The sequence below is a fragment of the Chionomys nivalis genome, chromosome 21 (assembly GCF_950005125.1).
Source record: "Chionomys nivalis chromosome 21, mChiNiv1.1, whole genome shotgun sequence".
Taxonomy (NCBI): Eukaryota; Metazoa; Chordata; class Mammalia; order Rodentia; family Cricetidae; genus Chionomys; species Chionomys nivalis.
Window position 1 is genome coordinate 40,010,374 of NC_080106.1, and position 22,518 is coordinate 40,032,891.

The 22,518-nt window shown below is 37.4% G+C and overlaps 1 protein-coding gene across 1 annotated transcript in view; it reads left to right on the top strand.

Annotated features, from left to right (window-relative positions):
* The window catches only part of Itfg1 (integrin alpha FG-GAP repeat containing 1), a 110,644-nt gene that overhangs the window by 49,695 nt on the left and 38,431 nt on the right, over positions 1–22,518 (top strand). Inside the window, exons 7-10 of the mRNA XM_057754200.1 lie at positions 3,138–3,199; positions 6,599–6,680; positions 18,376–18,470; positions 20,704–20,876. Of these exons, the coding sequence (XP_057610183.1) occupies positions 3,138–3,199; positions 6,599–6,680; positions 18,376–18,470; positions 20,704–20,876 (412 nt within the window). The remainder of the gene's footprint in view (positions 1–3,137; positions 3,200–6,598; positions 6,681–18,375; positions 18,471–20,703; positions 20,877–22,518) is intronic.

Consider the following 22,518-nt stretch of genomic DNA (forward strand, 5'->3'; position numbering starts at 1 on the left):
ACTTCAGTGGCATCTTTCTTTTTCTTTCTTTTTTTCTCTTTCTTTCTTTCTTTCTTTCTTTCTTTCTTTCTTTCTTTCTTTCTTTCTTTCTTTCTGTAAGGACTTTGAACATATCATTCCATTCTCTCCTGACCTGTAACATTTATGCTAAGTAAATCTGCTACTAATGTAAAGAGAATCCCTTACAAATAATTGTTTTATATTTAGATTTCTATCTTTGTCTTAGATTTTTTGACAGTTTTGAGAATGATATGCCTCTGAGATGGTGTTGTTGTTGTAATATTTGAGCTCTAACGAATTTCCTTTTACTGAAGATAGACAAGATTTATAAAATTTTCAAGAATTATTTCATCAACCTTTCTGTTTCTCTTCCTTCCTTCCCTTCTCCTTTTGGTTCATATGCAACTGTAATACACATGATTCCTTGCTTCCTGATCTCCCATAAGTATCAAATATGCTTTTAAAATCATTCTTCTTCATCTATCTGGGATATTTCAAGAACTTTGTCTTCATGCTCAGTAATACTTTTGTCTAAAAGTTTTTTCTGCTCAAGTCTTAACATTGTTTGGGGGTTTTGTTGTGTAAATTCTTATGCCAGTGAAGAAATGGACTTGCTAGTGAGAGCAAAAGTACGCAGAAAATAAAAGAAGAAACTTTATTCTTCCCTGTCCTTTATATAGACTTCCATCAGAAGGTGTGGCCAGGAGTAGAGGTAGGTGTTCCTACCTCGAAGATCTTGATTAGAAAGAGATCTTCTCACTTTGAATGATTTAATTAAGCAAAAACTCCCTCACATGTGTGCCCATCAATTTTGGCGTTTTAGTTCATTTCAAATGTAGTCAAGGTTACAACCAAGATAGCTATTACAACTACTCACATTTAATTGCTCAATAATAGTTTAAACATATACTCTTTCCAAATACATAGAAACCACAGAGATAATCAATTAAGCAAGACCCCCCCTCCCCAAGAAACTATGAAGACGTATGTGAATTCAAAATTTCACCGTGCAGAAAATGCTTTGCCTCAAGGAAAGGGAGAAATTTGAGCCAGTTTTGAAAAATTGATCTGCGAGATGGTTCTGAAGTAGAAGTGTATATTAGTTAGGGATGTTGCTTCTGTGATGAACACCATGACCAAAAGCAACTTTCAGAGGAGAGAGTTTATTTGGCTTACACATCCCAAGTCACAGACCACTAAGGGAAGCCAAGGCAGGAATGCTACTGCGCAGAAACTGATGCAGAGGCCATGGACCTTATGGACTTGTTCTTCATGACTTGCTTAACCTGCTTTCTTATAGCACAAGACCATGAGCCCAAGATGGTACCACCCACAATGGACTAGGCCCTCCCCATCAATCACTAATTAAGATGCTCTATATAGGCTACATCCCAATCTTAGGAAAGCATTTTCCCAATTGAGGTTCCCTCCTCTCAGGTTACTATAACTTGTGTCAAGCTGGCATAAAACTAGCCAGCACAAAGTGCAAGTACAGATGGAATGTACATGTAGATTCTAGTAGATAGGGGACAGCTTGGTGAAGTCCCATGCAACTGCTCTGTGAGAGCATGCCTGTGTGAATAGTAGGGCAGGAGCAAAGAAACAGATACTAACTAAGGCTTTCCCGTGGAAGGTGGGAGGTGTGTTCTCCACTCCGAATAAAAGGAACAAAGACAACTTTGATTTGGTTAATTATTCTAAGTGCAATATGGGGGATGCATAGCAAAAAGAGAAGAGAGTGCTGGCAGTTATATCATCACCAAATCCCAGATGTTTCCAGGGAAATGGGAAAGTGAATGCCTCACCCAGAGTAGGCCTGTGATAAAAAAGGTATCAGTAATCTTCATCAAATGCAATAATTCTCCATCTAGAGGTAGAATGCCTTCAGCTTGATAGCAAATGCTAAGGTATTTGATGTGTGAACATAAAAGTTATTCTCCCTGGAGCCAGGAGTCTGAGTTCAACTAATTATGAGAGTGAACAAATCAGTTAGCATTCTTTGAAGCAAGCTATAATTATTACATATACCACCTTCATAAACTTGTATACAATTTGACACAAAGTAATAAAATGTGTCTGCTAATTTTCTAAACACCATCTTGGGGGAAAGCATGTCTTTAAAGTATTCCTGGTCTTACTTCACAATGAGTAATAGTCATTTTAGAGCATAGGGAAACCACTTTAATAGTTCTAGAGTCACCGATTAGGCTTTGGATCTTAATAATCACTACATAAAATTGCTGCTATAAAAACAGTGAATCATATTTCTCAAATAGATACTTATTCACCTGAACTTGGCATTAAGAGGGTGTTTGATTTCCCTGTCAACCTATCATTTTCTAAAGACATTTTACCTGTGCACTTTGAGGTCACTTCCTGTAGTGTGGGTTTTGAGGACAAACCTTTAGTTACTCAAAGTTACTGCCGACTTATTGTGAGCTCTAAGATTTCATTTGCTGAGATGCTCTGATTAAACATGGTACTGGACCTTCCTGTGATAAACATGTGTGGCTTTAAGGGTGAAAATGTAAAATGATTTGGTCAAAATATCACCTATACCTTGTTATAAAAGAAGATTTAACAGCCAAGTGTGATGGTACCGCCTTTAATCCCAGCACTTGGGAGGCAGAGGCAGGTGGATCTCTGTGTGTTTGAGACCAGCCTGGTCTACAATGTGAGTTGCAGGACATCTAGAGACACTCTCTCAAATCAAATAAATAAATAAATAAATAAATAAATAAATAAAATTTTAAGAGTATAATTTTAAAAGCTAGGATCAGAATTGTATGTAAGAGATAGTGTTTTACTGACATGGAAGAACCTGAGTTTCATCTCTACAAAAAAGAAACAACAACAAAAAAAAGCTGGAAATAATTGTCCCTGAAAATACAGATTGCCTTCAGAAGTCTCATAGCAAATGTGTCCTTAACAACAAAGAGTACATTTTACTTAATTGTTCTCTTCAGGGTCATATGCCATTTTAGAGGTGTGATCAAACTTGCTAAAATGTGATCAAACAATTTATGTTTAGATATAATTATATTAATAGCCATTCTACATATCACGCTTCCTCCTGCTTTTAAATGTATACATCAGTATGACTACAAACATTGCATCTCCGTTTGTTCTCCTTCTAGATTTATTCCTTACGACATTGTCTGCCTCTGATACATTCCAGTTTGAGATATGGGAAAATTTGGTAAGAAATCATTTCTCTGAAGCATTTGTAAATTCTCACTTTCCATAAGGGCACACAATATTATAAAGTAAGATTACTGTGATCATTTGGTTGGTTTCAGTAATAAACAGAATAGCATTAAGAGCCTTTGGTTGCATTGCTGCACTCAAATTGCTGAATACTGAAGAAGGTGATTTGTTAAGCATCAGGTCCTCTGCAGGTTGTTAGGCATGACTGCCAATTAAAGCAATAAGCCTGCTCTAATGGGGATGTTAACAGGACCCCTGCCGGCCTGTCAGCTGTTGAAAGAGGATACTGACATTTAATTTTTCAGTTTGGTGATTTGTGAACTTTTTTTAAAAAGTAATTTTTTTCTCCTCACCTTGAAACTTAGATAATTACATAGAGAACTAAATAATTGGGAGAGATAACAAAAGATAGGGTGGCATAATCAAAACACATTACATATCTATATGAATGTGTCAAAAAAACAAAATTTTTAAAAGAATAATTAAAAACAAATGACAATTAGCTGCCAGACTGGCTGAGATTAAGGAGTCTTTCCCCATTGATGTTCATAGTTAATGAAAGGTTTTCAAGATTTGATTTTTAGCTTAATATAGGTCATATGAAAGATAAATTAGTGAAGAGCAAATCACCAGGAATAATGAAAGCTCAGTTTCAGGCTGCATAAATGGAAAGTAGAATTCAAGACCAGTGAAAATGCCCAACTCAGTGACGTTTGTTGCGTATTAGTCAAAGATGAAAGTCTCTTTCCTCATGGGAAATGGCATAATAGCCTACTCAGAAAAGTGTTTGAGAAGGAAACAGTGGTGCAGAGTAGGCATTAAAGTTTAGTTTTGAAGTTTTTGATTTCCCACCTAATTACTCCTGATTAACTAGTGTATTTTATTCAGTCCAAATTAAAGCCATATCCTAGATTTTATGAGAATTCTGATAGTAAACAATCAGTTCTAGCAAGTGTATAGTAAAAACTCACGGGACGAGATTGCTGGAAAGTCATTTCTTATCACGGGGCCAGTGATGTTGCTCGTGACTCGTGAAACTAAGATTCCTGTTTAAACTAAACGGGATTGGAGCATCTGCCTGCCTCGAGATGACTCATGGCAGTTGGTTTTTAATAGGACAAGGGAGGTTGAGAAGGACGCTTAAGCAGAAAGTAACCTTGGTCAGTATCCTAGGTTTTTAAAAATGTAACTGCATTTTGTGTCTGATGATATGAATCTTGTTAGTGTTATTTTTTTGTAGTTGACACTAAGACTCTCACTACACTTGATCTTAGCCAAAAGGCCGAGAAGCGATTAAGACTCTCACTGTTAGAGAACAATTGCTTGAAGATGGTCTTTCATTCCTGCCTCAAGTAAATCTTTTTTTTTTATTTTTATTCTTTTTTACTTAAAATTTCCAACTGCTCCCCGTTTCCCATTTCCCTCCCCCTCCTCCCACATATTGCCCCCTCCCCCCGCTCCCCTCCCCCTATCCCCACTCCACTTCTCCTCCCCCTAGTCCACTCCCCCTCCCTCTCGATACTGAAGAGCAGTCCAAATTCCCTGCTCTACATGAAGACCAAGGTCCTCCCACTTCTATCTAGGTCCAGGAAGGTGAGCATCCAAACAGGCTACGCTCCCACAAAGCCAGTTCATGTATTAGGATCGAAACCTAGTGCCATTGTCCTTGGCTTCTCATCAGCCTTCATTGTCCGCCTTGTTCAGAGAGTCCAGTTTCAACCCATGCTTATTCAGTCCCAGTCCAGCTGGCTCAAGTAAATCTTGAGCTTAGAGCACACAAGACCTATTTGATTAGTTTGTACCAGAGATAGGCAGGCAAGCCTCAATACAAATAAGTAGAACTTATATATGAGATCATAAAGTACATGCATAGGATCCTCTCATTCATTCTAGCCTGATATGAAGGGAACCAAACATAGCAAAGCAAGGTTCATGAAGAATACAGATTTTTTTTTTTTTTCGAGACAGCGTTTCTCTGTAGCTTTGGAGCCTGTCCTGGCACTAGCTCTTGTAGACCAGGCTGGCCTCGAACTCCCAGAGATCCGCCTGCCTCTGCCTCCCAAGTGCTGGGATTAAAGGCTTGCGCCACCACCGCCCGGCAAGAATACAGATTCTTGATTGAGATTTTTTTCTTCAACATCTTTTTCTTTTGTAGAAAACAAATATGTTATTAACATAAACTAAGTTGTTTTAATAAAGTGGCAGGGTCAATTAGTAACTATTAAAGTAAAAATTATTTAAACACTTGGATACAAAGCTAGTCCTGGTGATACATTTCTTTAATCTCAGCACTTGGGAGATTGAGGTACACATATCTCTGTGAGTTGGGATCAACCTGCTCTACATGGCACATTCCAGGCCAACCAAGACTATATAATGAGACCCTGCCTCAAGCAAAAATCAAAAATAAAACAAACAAAATAGCCAGGGGGCTAGAGAGATCCCTCAGCTGTTCAGAGCGGCAGCCACTCTTCCAAGGATGCTGAATTTGAGTTCAGGTCTCAGCACCCACATGGTGGCTCTGAGTCTTCCACTCCAGTCCTCCACAGGCACTGCATGGGTATGGTGTGCAGACAGAACACCCATGCGTGTAAAATCAAAATTAAAATGGTTTTAAAAATATCTTTTTAATTAAACACTTGCTAAAGATGGAAAGACAGGTTTGGTTTAGGGAGACTATTTACAATGGGGCTTTGGTATGGGGATGGGAGTATTGGACTTAACTACAAACACAAATAAAAAGTGAAATTTTTATAGCCAAGGAACAAAAGAATAGTATTACTAAGAGGAAGGAATGGTCTTTGTCTGAACCTACCTAATAGGATCCTAGCTTAAGGCAGGCCAGAGCTATTAGTTAAATGAAAGAAGTTGGGATGCTAACTAACCTAATTTAGTTGCCTTTTTATAATTCTGTAAAGATGGGGATGAAAGGCCAACTTTGGGCTAAGTAGAATTCTTAAAAGAGAAGTTACACAAAGAGACACTCTGTGTCAGTACTCACTGAGCATATCACTAATATAAATGAAGGGAAATATATGTTGAAAATTAACTCAGTTAGATGTTATTCATAAAATAGCTTATCATTTTCAGTGAAAGACTAGTTAAATACTTTTTAGTAATATATCAGTTGACCAAATAGAACCTCAGCATTTAAAACCACATTAACTAGTAGAACACTGAAACTGCAGCAAGTCTATGCATGCTTAGCTCAGTGATCACACTCTGGGAGTCTTCTGTGGCTCACTATGGCTTCTCTGATAATAAAAGTGGATAGGGGATTGGGGTGCTTTTAGAGAAAGAACAAAAGGATTGAATCATTTTCTCTTCAGTTTTCTACTTGACAGATGAATGCATTATGATAGCCTAATTGAAAATATTTTGGCTTTAACAGGATGGAAACTTCTCTAGGAGTAGTGTCTTTAAAAAACCTAAAAACCTGGTGGTGGTTGGACAGTCAGCGTTCGCAGACTTTGGTAAGACTGCTTTTGCCTTTCAGTGCCCTCACGTTCCCAGATTCAAAACACAGCCACAAAGGTTAGCAATGATCAAAATGGCAGGCTATCTCCTGTCTGCCTTCCCTGCTTTCTCTTACGTGGTTACTAGAGTAGGAGTAAACAACAAATTGTAGAGTGATAAAGAAGAAACTAAGTTAAGGATTTATTACCCAATAGAGTTTTTTTTAAAAAAAAAAAAAAAAAAAAAGTACAAAAACTACGGAGAAACCTTGTCTCGAAAAAAAAAAAAGTTGTAAGAATTTCTGTCACAGAATTTCTTAGTTTGTATAAAATTGATTCTATCTTCAGTTACATGAACAACTCCATTAGAAAAGTCATATAATTTTACAGGATCGTTAACTCTTACAAATTAAACGCAAAACTTAGACCTCTATTATACTTAAATTGCTGTACTGAAACCAATGTAATAAAGCTGAAGTTTTGAAAATAAGACCCTTGCCTTAAACAAATACAGTGTGCAAGTGGGAAGACAAAGGATAAATATCCCAGAAATAAATACGGGAACAGTGAAAACAAGGACCACATTTAAGAGGGAAAAGAGAGGATAGTTTTTTTGTGAGTATGGAATTGATACCATAGGAAAAGTGAAAACTATCACATATCTAGTCAGTGGGAGTGTGTACTGTACTTGGAGGCACCTGTAAAGTTCATATAAAAGTCTGCGGTGCCATGTAAGTGGTATGGTTAGTGACCAGTAATCACACCAGTTCAGCTTGCATGGAAAGTTTCTGTAAAAATGTGGAAACATACAGAATTGACTAAGCACTTTGGGTTATCAAGATGATTATAGATAAGCAAAGACTGGTTTTATTCTGTAGAATTTGTGGGAAATAGAACAGGTTTGAAGAGTTCTTAGTTTAAAACACCTTTATATATTGACTTCCAGAAATAACGTTTCTGGAAGCCTTTGATCTAGTGGAATGTGCTTAAGGAAGTGCTTCTCAGGCTTTGGGGAGACTGCTGGACTCTATGAGGTGCCTTGAGTTTTCTGCCCAAGAGAGGCAGCTGGGAGCAGTACTAGGACCCTTCCTTCTAGAGTCGGAAACCAGTCGGGGTGGAGTTACAGCATATGAGTGAATGCAGAGGTGGGTGCAGGAACCCACGAAGGAAGCGTTAGTAACCCAGCTGTTATTTTGACACTAGAATAGATGAAAAGTAAGACTTTTGCTTTCATGTATGTATGTACACTACATGTATGCCTGGTGTCTGTGGCAGTCAGAGGATGGTGCCCAATTGCCTCAAACTGGGGATACAAAGAGTTGTAGGCCACCATGTGGATGCTGGGAATGGAACCCAAGTCCTTTGCAAGAGCAACAATCACTATTAACCACTGAGGCAACTCTCCAGCCCACCTAAACAGTAAAGTGATTCTTAAAGACGTAAAGAATAATAGACATGTAAACAATGAGATAAAGCTAGATTGCATACTTCGGTGCTTTAATCCTGTCACATTAATAATACAGACAGAAACAAAGCTGGAATATTTACCAAACCTAAGCAGAGAAATAAAACCAAAGCAAGTTGGAGAATCCTTCCAGAACCCAAATATCAGGAGTTGAATGAACTCTCTAAGGAAGACATAAAACATAAACTGGCAGAGGACAGAAATGGAAGGAGAGCTACAGGCGGTCGAGAGCCACTGGCAGATGGAAATGTGATGCCGGAGGATGGCAAGAAGAGGGTTTACAGTTTAATGGTGTATTAGTTTTATCAGAGTTACTATTTGTAGAACTCAGGGCCCTTACTGAGCTATAGAACCCACTTAGTAAGTAACAACTGCCAGTGGGGCACTAGGTGAAATGCTGTGTCTTAGCCTCACATGTGGAACTGTTAGTGCCTCTCTTACTTGACATTGTAGGACCTGTGTCTTCTAGAAGGCATTTTGTTGCTTTAGTTTGTTTTGTGACTAGATCTCACTGTGTGGCCTCAAAGTTGTGTAATCCTTTACCTCTGCCCTCCACGTGTTCTAATTACAGGTATGTACTGCCGTGCACAGCTCTGGAAGACATGTTTTATGTCTTATTCTATTTCATCTATATCTGCCCTTTAAATGATAATGTTAGTTTTGTCTCTTTCTACTCAGAATATCAAAGTATAGAATATCAAATAAGTCACTTTTTTTTTTTTTTTTCTTTTTTCGAGACAGGGTTTCTCTGTGGTTTTGGAGCCTGTCCTGGAAATAAGTCACTTTTTACTAAATTACATAAAACAAAAATTGGTAAAAATAAGGGCATTTTTCTAACAAAAAATTATATAGGGCTAGATCTAGAGAAAATATATTAATTTTGTATGTATGCAATACCAGATCTAATGTGAAAATCAATGAAAAGCTGTATAGCTGGGCTGAGAGTTTAACTCTGTTGGTAGAGTGGCTTCCTGATATGCACAAAGCCCTGGTTCAGTCACTAGCAGCGCAAGAAATAGGCATATTGGTGCATACCCACAATCCTTGCACTTGAGAAGTAGAAGCAGGAAATACAAAATTAAAGGTCATTCGCAACTATATAGCTAGTGAATTTGAGACCAGCCTGGTCTGTATGAAATCTCTGTTGGTTTGAATGAGAATGACACCCAGAGGCTCATATATATACATACTTAATTACCAGGGAATGGCACTGTTAGAAAGGATTAGAAGGTTTAGGAATTATGGCCTTGTTGGAGGAAGTGTGTCACTAGGTGTGGGCTTTGAGGTTTCACAAGCCCATGCCAAGACCAGTATCTCTCTGCCTTTCTACCTGTGCATCAGAAGGTAGCTCTCAGCCACAGCTCCAGTGCCATGCATGCCACCATGCTCCCTGCCATTATGATAATAAACTGATAAAGCTCAGAGACAGATATTGGGGCTTAACCTGAAGATCCAAAAAGCAAAGCAACCAGCCACTGGCTCTTACCTTGAACTCTGTCTGAAATGGCAATCCTGCCTCTAGAAACTTCAGGATGAGACTGAGAGCTGCTGTTGTCAGAAGTTTCTCTCCAGCCCAGTCCCACAGTCGTTCAGTCCCAAAGAAACACACAGAGACCTACATTAATTATAAACTGGCTGGCCTGTTAGCTCAGGCTTTAACTACCTCTTACATCGTATATTAACCCATAATTCTTATCGGTGTTAGCCACGTGGCTTGGTACCTTTTATCAGTGAAGCATTCTCATCTGTGTCTGGGTGATGACTGCAGACTGAGCCTTTCCTCTTCCCAGAATTCTCCTGTTCTGCTAGCCCCACCTATACTTCCTGCCTGGTTACTGGCCAATCAGTGTTTTATTAAACCGATACAAGTGAGAAATCTTTACAGGGTACAAGACCAATTTTCCACAGTAATCTGTCTCCTCCCATTTTATAATCCTCTCTAAGACTAGGATTGAAGGTGTGCATGACTGGGACTAAAGGCAGGCACCACCCAGTTTCCGTGGCAACTGGTGTGGCTACTGGGATTAAAGGTGTGTGCTACCACTGCCTGGTCTGAAAGGCTGACCACTGCAGCTGTTTTATTCCCTCATCTTCAGGCAAGCTTTTTTTTTATTAAAATTTAATTGAAATGCCACTAGAAACTGACCCTCTGAAACTGTAAACAAGTCCCCAGTTAAATGCTTTCTTTTATAAGGATTGCCTTGGTCATGGTGTCTCTTCACAGCAATAGACACTGACTAAGACAGGATCCTTTGTCAGAATACAGGCAAACATGTGGCTACTACATAGCTAAAGGAAAAACAAAGCCTTACATAAGACACTGACATTTTCTAAACATGGAATCACTTCAAAGCTCAATATATATCATATATATCCATACTGATATTTTCATGTATCAGATCATCATAGTATCTGATACCCAGCTCTTTAACAAGAACTAGACATAACTTTGAAGCATCCATATGTTGTCTTAGTCTCCAGGCATCCTATCTTTTTGGTTTGGTCTGGTCTGGTCTGGTCTGGTTTGGTTTGGTTTGGTTTGGTTTTTCAAGACAGGGTTTCTCTGTAGCTTTGGAGCCTGCCCTGGAACTAGCTCTTGTAGACCAGGCTGGACTCGAACTCACAGAGATCCACCTGCCTCTGCCTCCCGAGTGCTGGGATTAAAGGCGTATGCCACCCTTGCCCGGCCAGACATCCTATCTAAAGAGACTAGTAGAACAGAAACTTTCTATCCATGAGGTTGTTAACATAGAGGAAAATACCAACCAATGTAAACATATTGCCAGTGATTGTTAGCACCATTGTACCTATCATAGTGGATAATTAAGAAGTATTAGGAAAATACTATCATAAAATTATCTTATGAAATCTGGATAATGCTTGGCAATTTTTTTTTTTTTTGTAATTTCAGGTTAACCATGGTAGACCAGAAATGATCATATCAAAACAACTCTTAGAGCACTCAGATCCACTGGGTTTACAGATAGGTTATTTAGTAACAAGTCTGACAAATTTAAATTTTTTTGTTATTGCTTGATGAGGAATAAGAAGTCAGATAAGCCATATATAAAGATTTAAGTTTTATATTTAATCTGTATGTTAATTAGCACCCTAATGTTCTTATTCTCTCTTAGAAAAGAATTTTAAAAATTAAATACAATCAGTAGACAAGCAATAACTATATCGTAAATATAATCATATAGGGAATGTTCTAGGTAAAATTATGTGACTCATTTAAGGATACCTTTAATTACTAATTTTCAAGTTAATACCGTTTTTATTTGTTTAATTCTTATCGTTGAAATTTGGCTGTTCTCCTTCATTGTTTTCTGAAAGTAATGAACTCCAGTGAGACTCATCAATAAAGCAGAAAAGTCTTGGAGACCTAAGAAATTAATTTTTAAATTTATTGCTATATCACTTTTACCACTAGTCATAACTTTTTAAGAAAATATAGATACTTTCATAAGTATAATATGACAAACTTAATCGAGTGATGGGTCCAAGAAATCTGATTAGCTTTTATTTGTTATGGCTTTTATATGTTATGGCTTTGAATGCATTGTATGAGTAGGCATTGGTTCAATCAAATAATCAATTCAATATGTTCTTTAAAATCATATTCCCATTTTTCTTCCATTTAGCTTCCTTCTATTTTGTAATAAAAAGTTTATACTATGTACAAGATGTCAATTAACGTATTCAAAAAAATAACTTTGAATGCCTGTCATGTGAATTAAATCTGTTTCACATATTTAACATTTGGCCATGAACAAAACATATGCTCATGAAATTTAAAATCTATTGAAGAAGAAAACTAAACAAATAAAGTAAATGTATTTAAAAGGTAGGGAAAGAGGTATGAGGAAGTAAAACAGGGAACTGAAATGAAAAGTTGATAAAGGCTAATTAATTTAAGTAATTACTTGGAGGTTGTGTTTGACCAAGACTTGGCTAAATGAGTTTGATGTTCAAAGAACAAAAAAGAAGACTGTCTCTTGGCAAGGACTTATTATGGGTTTGTGGACTTCGCTATACCCCTCCTTGCTCTCTTTCAAATCCATGCCTCATTTTTAATTAATTGATGATGTGTGTATGTATATATTCATAAATACATAAATATAACCTGCTTAGTATGCATAATGCTACTTGTATGTTTTCAGGTTGATCATTTAGTATTGTGTAAACAATTGGTGTGCTCTTCCCTGAGGAAGACTGTTTCCCCCACTCTCCATATTACTCACTTGCTTGTAGTTCTTTGGGCAGGGTTGAAGCTTCCTAGGCTTTCCCCATTCACATTAGCCTGTCTGTTGTTCTTATTTGGCTCTTGACTTTGTATTAGTCAGGGTTCTCTATAGTAACAGAACTTATAGAGTGAGCACACACACACACACACACACAGAGTGAAAGGAAGGAAGGAAGGGCCTCACCAGCTGCAGCCCAGCTAAGTCAACAATGTTTGGCTATGAACAGAAAGTCCAAAAATCCAGTAGTTATTCAGTCTACTAGGCTGGATGTCTCACTCATCTTCAGAATACACTGAAGAAGTAGGCTCCAATGCTAGTGAAGGAATGGACTTGCCCGCCGGTGTGAGGGCCAAGCAGGCAAAGATTCCTTCTTCTGTGTCCTTTGTATACAGGCTTCCAACAGAAGTTATGACCCAGATTCGAGGTAGGTTTTTCCAGTTTAAATGATCTATATTAAAGTTATGTTCCACCTCAAGATCTGTATTAGAAGTGGATCTTCCTACTTCAAATTGTGCAAAAATCCCTCAGAAATGTGCCCTCCATTTTGGGGTTTTAGTTAGCTCCAGATGTAGCCATCACAATTGTTACGGGTGTAGCTTCTGTGATGCTCCTTGGAGACACAACCTCATAGCAAACTCACTGTTTTTCTGGTGCTTACAAAATTTTGCCCCCTCTTGGAAAGATCCCTTAGCATTTTGGGATCAGAGATCTTTAACATACTATTTGAAGACATTTAGGTACTAAATTTGAGTTTGATTCTTGAAAATCAAGTAATCAATGGATCTTTTTCATTTGCTTAAAATAATTCATCAAAACTATTTAGGACACACCCTTCTCCAGGGTCTAGCCAGAGGTCTGTTCTTAGAAATCATATTGATTGAAGTGATCCAGAAAGACAAACATCGCATGTTCTTTCTTATAAGAGCCTCCTAGCTCTAAATCTTTAGATGCAAATTCATAACTTAGAGTAAATGTAGAAACCAGGAAATTAAAAAGGGATCAATGAAGAGGGGAATAGCACATTACAAGTGATCTGAAGACGCGATTGGGAAAACCAGTCTTCCTATTTTCCTTTTTCTAATTCTTGAATTCTGATCACTGAAAAACATGTTACCTTCAGTACCTATTTTAATGGAAAATAATATTTATACAGCTACTTAATATTTTTATATTCTTTTGGTCTTTCGAGACAGGGTTTCTCTGTAACTTTTGGACCCTATTCTGAAACTTGCTCTGTAGACCAGGCTGGTCTCGAACTCACAGAGATCATCTGTCTCTGCCTCCCGAGTGCTGGGATTAAAGGCGTGCGCCACCACCGCCCGCCTTCCTTTTATATCTTTGTACTGACAATTTTGTTTTTGTGTGATTAAAGTCAAAATAACCGGTTTAGACATTTCTCCTTCTATCACTCCAAAGAAAGATACTACTATAAAGTTTTAGTAAAACAAACATTGCATTTATATATATTCCATGTGGTAAATGAAGTGCTGAGGTATTCTTAGAGTACTCTTGAAACAAATACTAAGTGTAATTCATCAGCATTTCCATTTCATGTCACTTTGTGGATGGGAGCCTCACATCACCCATAGCAGACATAATTAGTCCCAGAATTTCTACTCCGTAACGAAAAGTTGCACATGACATCTATTATGATGAGTCAGTAGATGCCGACTATCATTCTGATAAATAATTTGAATGGTTTTATTGGGAATGGTAATTATGATGGTCAGTGTTAATTGTCAGCTTGAACAAATCTAGAATCATCTGGGAGCTGTGTCTTTTAAGCATACTTGGGAAGGGTTGTCTTAATTTGCTAATTGCTGTGGGACAACCTGTATTAATTGTAGGCAGGGAACTCTAAATAGATAAAAGTGGGCAAAGCCAGCGGAGCACTGGTCTGTATGCCTTTTTGTTCTCTTCTGAATGGGCTGCAGTATGACAGCTTCCTGAGGTCCTGCTGCTGTGATATACTTACTCTGATGGACTGCAGCCTGAAACTGTGAGCTGCAGTGAACCCTTTCTTTCTCCAGCTGTTTTTATTTTTTTTCAACTTTTTTATTATTATTATTATTATTAAAAATTTCCACCTCCTCCCATTTCCCTCCCTCCCCACACCCCCTCCCCCTCCCTCTACAGTCCAAAGAGCAGTCACGGTTCCCTGCCCTATGGGAAGTCCAAGGTCCTCCCCCACTCCATCCAGGTCTAGGAAGGTGAGCATCCAAACAGACTAGATTCCCACAAAGCCAGTACATGTAGTAGGATCAAAACCCAGTGCCATTGTCCTTAGCTTCTCAGTTAGCCCTCATTGTCCGCCACGTTCAGAGAGTCTGATTTGATCACATGCTCCATCAGACCCAGTCCAGCTGGCCTTGGTGAGTTTCCATTAGATCAGCCCCACCGTCTCAGTGGGTGGGTGCACCCCTCACAGTCCTGACTTCCTTGCTCATATTCTCCCTCCTTCTGCTCCTCATTTGGACCTTGGGAGCTCAGTCCAGTGCTCCAATGTGGGTCTCTGTCTCTATCTCCATCCATCGCCAGATGAAGTTTTTATAGTGATATGCAAGATGTGCATCAGTATGGCTATAGGATAGGGCCATTTCAGGCTCCCTCTCGTCAGCTGCCCAAGGAACTAACTGGGGACATCTCCTTGGACTCCTGGGAACCCCTCTAGAGTCAAGTCTCTTGCCAACCCTAAAATGGCTCCCTTAATTAAGATATATACTTCCCTGCTCCCATATCCACCCTTCCTCCATCCCAACCCCCCTCCCCCAAGTTTCCAATTTTTGCCTGGCAATCTTGTCTACTTCCAATATCCAGGAGGATAACTATATGTTTTTCTTTGGGTTCACCTTCCTATTTAGCTTCTCTAGGATCACGAATTATAGGCTCAATGTCCTTTATTTATGGCTAGAATCCACTTATGAGTGAGTACATACCATATTCATCTTTTTGGGTCTGGGTTACCTCACTCAGGATAGTGTTTTCTATTTCCATCCATTTGCATGCAAAATTCAAGATATCATTGTTTATTAACCACTGAATAGTACTCTAATATGTATATATTCCACATTTTCTTCATCCATTCTTCCATTGAGGGGCATCTAGGTTGTTTCCAGGTTCTGCCTATTACAAATAATGCTGCCATGAACATAGTTGAACAAATGCTTTTGTAGTATGATAGGGCATCTCTTGGGTATATTCTCAAGAGTGGTATTGCTGGGTCCTGGGGTAGGTTGATCCCGAATTTCCTGAGAAACCACCACACTGATTTCCAAAGTGGTTGCACAAGTTTGCATTCCCACCAGCAATGGATGAGTGTTCCCCTTACTCCACATCCTTTCCAGCAAAGGCTATCATTGGTGTTTTCGATTTTAGCCATTCTGACAGGTGTAAGATGGTATCTCAAATTTGTTTTGATTTGCATTTCCCTGATCCCTAAGGAGGTTGAGCATGACCTTAAGTGTCTTTTGGCCATTTGAACTTCTTTTGTTGAGAATTCTCTGTTCAGTTCAGTGCCCCATTTTTTTAACTGGGTTAATTAGCATTTTAAAGTCTAGTTTCTTGAGTTCTTTATATATTTTGGAGATCAGACCTTTGTCCATTGCAGGGTTGGTGCCGAGCTGCTTTTATTGAGGTGTTTAGTCATAGCAAAAGGGAAGGACACCAAGAGAAGTTTATATAAGAATTATAAAATTGCTACTTTAGATTCTTGACTTTTTTATATATACTCAGCATTTAAAGCTGAGTTGGATATGTTTAAGGAAAAATTGGAACACAGTGACCCTGAAGCCTATGTGTAGGTTTTTATATGATAAATTCTTGACTTACAAATGAGTTTTTATAAAGCCATACCTCAGACTTAATTACAGTCTCAAACTATTGCACAGTTCACAGTTTTTAGTGATGCCTTTTAGTGTGAATGCAAAATTATCCCTTTGAATGTAAAATTTCTGTAGACTAATGATGTCTTTTACACTGTTGCGTGTATTTCATAATTTAATGGATATATTCAATGTTTGGTAATATAACACCACTTAGTTGAACATGTATCACTATAATTCTGCTCTGATTAGTATAACAACCTATTTCCAGTGCCCTGTGAACTTCACAATCTCTTCATTCTTTGATTTCTACAGCACTGTAGTAGTGACTACTGAAGACACCTTGTCTATTCTTAGACCTAATAGATTCATGCATCTAATAAGATGGTAAAATATATTTCTTTCTGGCAAATTATACCTGAGAGAAATTCCCTGCTGTCAGTCAGAGCAATATAGAAGCCTCTGAATGATATGAAGGGACTAAATGTCCTGTGCTATTTTCAACCAAGTCTCACTCAAATTTTCAAGGTAGCCAAACTGTGTAGAATATACTGCAAAGCACGTGCTGTATGTATTTATATAAGGATACTCAGGAAACTACCACCGTGTTATATGTATTTATATAAGGATACTCAGGAAACTACCACCGTGTTATATGTATTTATATAAGGATACTCAGGAAACTACCACCGTGTTATATGTATTTATATAAGGATACTCAGGAAACTACTACCGTGTTATATGTATTTATATAAGGATACTCAGGAAACTACCACCATGCTGCCCCTGCAGAAAAGAACAGAGAAGAGCAGGGGAACGTGCTTTCTAATACTTACTAACCCTTGAATGTTTTTAAAAATACCAGAAGTGATCTTAAAAAACATACTTTTTCTTACAGTCTGGCTCCATTGGCTAGATCTTTGTCCCATGCAACCTAACTTTTTTTTCCTTTTCAAATTAATTATTGAGGTGCCTTAAGCTTGTTTTAATCTTATACTTCTCTTCATATAGCTCTATACAATGAAGGCTAATTTTGTATTGATAGTCCTTTGATTTACAGCCAGCTATAAATCCTACATTGCGCCCAAGTGAAATAATGAGTAAATCATAGTAAATTAATTAGTGGTTAAAGAAGCTCAAAAGGGACCCCAAATTTAGAGGTTAAATTACTACTCCAATCACAGAAGGATTTAGCTCTAGGCTCCCAAACTCTCTAAACTTCAGACGGGGGTCTTCATGTGTGAGCGAGCATCAGAGGAGGTGATTTCAGGATGTTTGGTGTATCTGTCTCAGAAGATATATGCAGAATAGTAGCTCTCTAGCCAAAAATCCAGGCAGATATAAAGAAACTGTGCCAGACAACCTGGTGTTATCTGTAAAGTTCACACTCAAGAACTATGCAATCAAATTTCATTATTTTCAAAATGTCTCTAAGTGTTTTAATTAGTTAACAGTTGCGTTTGGGACCAGTATGCATGGGAATTGGACATAGCAGTGGGTGTATTCCCTTCATGTGTATCTTTATTGATGAAAATACATAGTTTTTTGTTTTTTGTTTTTTGTTTTTTTTTTTTTTTGAGAAGCCAATGAACAGAGAACTCTGTAACTCATGAGTTAAAGTTCATGCTGGCTAAAAGCCACTTAAAACTACATACATGTCCCCATAGTTAAAATTGGCTATATAATAATGTTACTGTGTGGATGCATGTGCATCTTAATCTCAATGTAGATAATTATACAATAAAATCAAAAACTGCCTTTTAAAAGATTGATCATTTAGAGTTGACAATGTAGCTCAGGGGTAGAATACTTGCCTGATATGTGGAGACACCCGAGTTCAATCCCCGGAGCATCATCATCATCAATAACAATAATAATAACTCTGAATAAGTTTTCAAATGACTTTAAATCAGGATTAACTTTAATAATTATGAATAATAACATCTAATCACAAAGAAGTTTGCAATTTAAAACAAGATTCAGAGAAATAAAATAAAGCAAGATCCAGTGTTAAGGATGGAGTGTTATTTTTTAATGATTCACCTTCATTATAAAGCTGTGTGTCAAGTTGTTGGTTTTGTCTGGATGGATGGAATTATTTAACAAACAGGAACTTTAGTTATCACACAAGAAGATGTTTTCCTGGGCTGTTGATAGACTCCCGAATTTCCTTTTGACAGATGGAGACGGACATATGGACCACTTGCTGCCGGGCTGTGAAGATAAAGACTGTCAGAAGAGTGTCATATACTTAATGAGATCTGGAACAGGGCAGGTATGTCAGCTTTGGGGTGCTATGAATGATGTTATGTGCCTGAAAAGTCTTAAACGTTAGAAAACATGTCGAAAGAAGCAGAACAGAATAAAATACAAAATTATATTATATAATTCTTCATTTTACCTAAGTGAAATACATTTAAATCTTTTCATTCTTTCATTGAAGTAGAAAATGCTGCTGTATTGATTTTTAGTGACGAAACCCCATTCTGGATCCTGTAGTTAAATTAAATGTAGCATTTTAGATGTCAGCAATATAGAAAGCACATTACAATAAAAACTTACGAGGAAGCTGATTCCGCACCTAGAGCAACTCCTGGTTTGTTTCCATGTGCAGATCCATTCCATTTCTCATGCTGACTTGTTGCCCGTTACTTAATAGTTTAGAATTATGAGAGTCACAGTGGAGGATTAATATGGAAATAGTAGGTCATGACACTTTTAGAGTTAACCAGCTTTATTTTCTTGGGGCGCTAATAAATAATAGGATACTATGCTGACTTTTATAGCCCTTTTGAGTAGGAAACACTACATTTTATATTCAGAAACTTGATAAAAAATTTTATACATTCAGCATTTTAAAAATCATTGAATTCTTTTATTATCTTTGACTATATTTGGATAGTCATGAGTCATTTAGAACACTAGCTCAAGAGACTTCTCATAATTGGCTCATAGGAATAAAAATATACAACAAGAGTACTTGAAAATTATATAGTTAACCAGGTATGGTGGTGCACACCCTTAATCCCAGCACTTAGGTAGCAGAGTCAGGCAGATCTGAGTTTGAGATCAGCCTGTTCTACAGAGTGAGTCCAGGACAGCCAGAGTTATCCAAAGAAACCCTGCTTTGAAAAAAAAGGGGGTGGGTGGAGGAGTGAAGAAAGGAAAAAGAAAATGATATAATTACCTGTATCTCCAAAGACAAATATGTTCTTTGATGAGTGTTATAGATAATGAATTGAATGGGAAAAAATAACAGTTATTTTAACAGAAACTCTTTATCTACTGTATATTTATCCCTCATTCATAAATTCTTGACTGCTTCAAAAATTTGGTGTTTTGGGGGTTTGGTTTTTATTGCATTTTGTTGTTTGTTTGTTTGTGGTTTAGGGTTTCTTTTGTTGTTTTTGTTTTTTGAGACAGGGTCTCTGGCTCTGGCTTTTCTGAAACTCACTGTGTAGAACAGGTTGACCTTGAACTCATGGAGATCCACTTATCTCTGCCTTCTGAGCACTAGGATTAAAGGTGTACAACCCCACACTGTACCTGGTTTCAGAAATTTGTAACAATTTATAGTTTTGTGAGATTTCCAGCTTTCTTGAAACAATTTTGTTTTTTCAAAATCAGGTGAAATTATTTAAATTTTTGTTTTATGAAGTTCACAAAATACAAAGTAGTACTTTTTCCTTAAATAAATTTATTCAATGTCTTTGTCATTAAAGTTCCTCCTCCCTCTCCACATGGCAAGTCATACTTTCTTAGGAAAACTTATAAAACATTGGAGATACTCTTTTTTTTTTGCTAGACCTTTGTTTTTTAAAGAAGCCATTTTAATATACTTTGATTTGCAGCAATAAAAATTAATGAACTGCTTCTGAAGAGGAAACCTGCATGTATGTGCATATGTATGCATGTTGGCCACTCCCGTTTGAAGTCTGCTCTACCTGCTTCCTCTTAGGACATGTCCGGGTTCAGTGCTAGCATAGGGACATCTGTGGTGTTAGTGCCATGATTTCTAGTCTTCAGATTTTAGTGTTATATTAATTTATGGGAGGGTGAAAAGAGCTGTGCAATCAGAAGAGGAGGGGAAAAGATCAATTTAAAGGCAACCTGTACTTTTCTGTTCTTTCATCGTAATCATGTAGAAATATGAAGAGTCACTGAAAGCTCTGCTCCCAGCTATTTCAGTGTCATAGCCCATCCTCGTCTGTGCTTTGCCTGTCAGGTGAGGATGGAGCTTGTTCATTCCTGAGGTTGAATACATGTTGTGAGGGACCTGGGGCTCTGTGAGCTGTTCATGCAAAGATGCTCATGACAAAGCCTGTGGAAGACCAGCTCACCAGTGTCCTACACATACATCAAAAGAAATTGTAGTGGCCTATCATTGCGTGAAGATGAAGAAGTAAAATGAGGCTGTTTTCGGCATTTTTAATAGATCATTCCTTTGTGAATAATGACTTTTTCTAAAGTGATTATGATTATTCTTTTTTTTTTCTCTTTATCCTTAGTGGGTTCCTGTGCTTCAGGATTTTAGCAACAAGGGTACACTCTGGGGCTTTGTGCCATTTTTGCATGAAGAAAAGCCAACTTCAATACCAATTCCAATCACCCTTCACATTGGAGACTACAATATGGATGGCTACCCAGATGCTCTTGCCATATTAAAGAATACATCTGGAAGGTATGGAGCGTAAATTCGTGGCACACACTTGTAAAATGTCTTTACCACAGAAGCTCGTGACTGACAGCACTTAAGCTGGTACAGTCTCTCCAAGAAGCAATTGGTGGGCTCAGCTTATGCTTCCTTGTGTGGTCAGTGAACTCATGGCATGGCTTAGGAAACATTCTTTCTACAGACTCATTTTCTATTGAGAAAAAAATAAACATTCACTGTAAAATGAAAAGTTATTTTTTTATTCAGTTTTGTTTTTTCTAAAGACAAATGACAGTACATTTTGAGACTGAAGATTGGTGATTAAGAACTGATTCTAGACTTGAGTTTCAGCCTAGCACTTTCTGTGTGATCTTGGACAGGTCACCTAAACTCATGAAGTATGAAATGAGAGTAATAATTATACCTCTGGCATAAATGAGGTAAAAGTAAATGGACAAGCCATTTAGAAAGATACTCTGTGCGTATCAATGTTCTTTAAGTAAATATTACCTTATGACTACTTGTTTTCTAAAAACACCAGAATTTCCAACATGATTATTGATACGATTTATGTATATATGAGATATGTAACTATGTTCATTTTATAACCTGTGATTTGGACACTGTGGCAACTCTTTTCTTTTAAAAGCTACTAGAAGATAAGCTGAAATTCATAATTATCCCAATGTTGCTAGACTCCATGATTGTGACTTCCACTAAGTTCCTCTTGTTTTGTTGACCTTGCAACTAGCTGTATTCTTGAAGAGCAATCTTTCTTGTGTCGCTTACCCACAGTTCATCTAAACATTATTTCATTGTTTACTTGAAAACACCCTGAGTACCTCTAAAATACTTGAAGAAAACTGTGAGTAATCATTATACTGTGTCAGGGTTGTGTGGACAAGAGAGCGTGAGTATAACTCTTACTTAACAATATAGTGACTGGCATTGTGCTACCTGGAAGTGTTACCACGAGATCACAGATTCCAGAGCAGTCCACGTGTAACAAGATCTGTCCTTTTTGGAGGGAAGAACAAAAGCATAAAATCTCATGAAAACAAAGGAACATAAAATTGCTTTATTATGGACATAGCTGTATTTACGAAATGATACATTTTAAATTCATTCAAACCTGATTTCTCATCCTTAGAAGATCATCCAAATAATTTATATTTTCCTTTAAAAGGTTTTAAAAATTTTAAAGTTTTGTCAATTTTTCTCTTTTAAACTTTCAAATACTTGATATGTGTTCTTTAACTTTTAGCTTATAGTGATGGTATACATAGCTGCTCAACTGACACAAAATAAATTTACAGCAAGAAATCCTAATTTCCAAAGCAAGCATAGGACTTGGTTTGGTTTGGTTTTGCTTTTATGTCTACTTCGGGCATGGTACCATCTTATTCCAAAAAAGGCTGAGGCAGGTGGAACTTGAGTTTAAAGTCAATGAGACTATATAAGTTAATCCTATCTCTAAAACCAAATTTTAAGAAGTCTAGATAGTTTTATAAATGTAACTATTAGGAGCCTAGAGTTTAGTTTCTTATCTGATCTTTTAGCATAGATGTGACTAGATGGGTAAATTTCATCGTATCTCAGTGTCAGTTGAACCACCAGCTGAGAAACATCGTAATTCTGCATTAAAAAGTCTTGAAAATACAGATTAAGA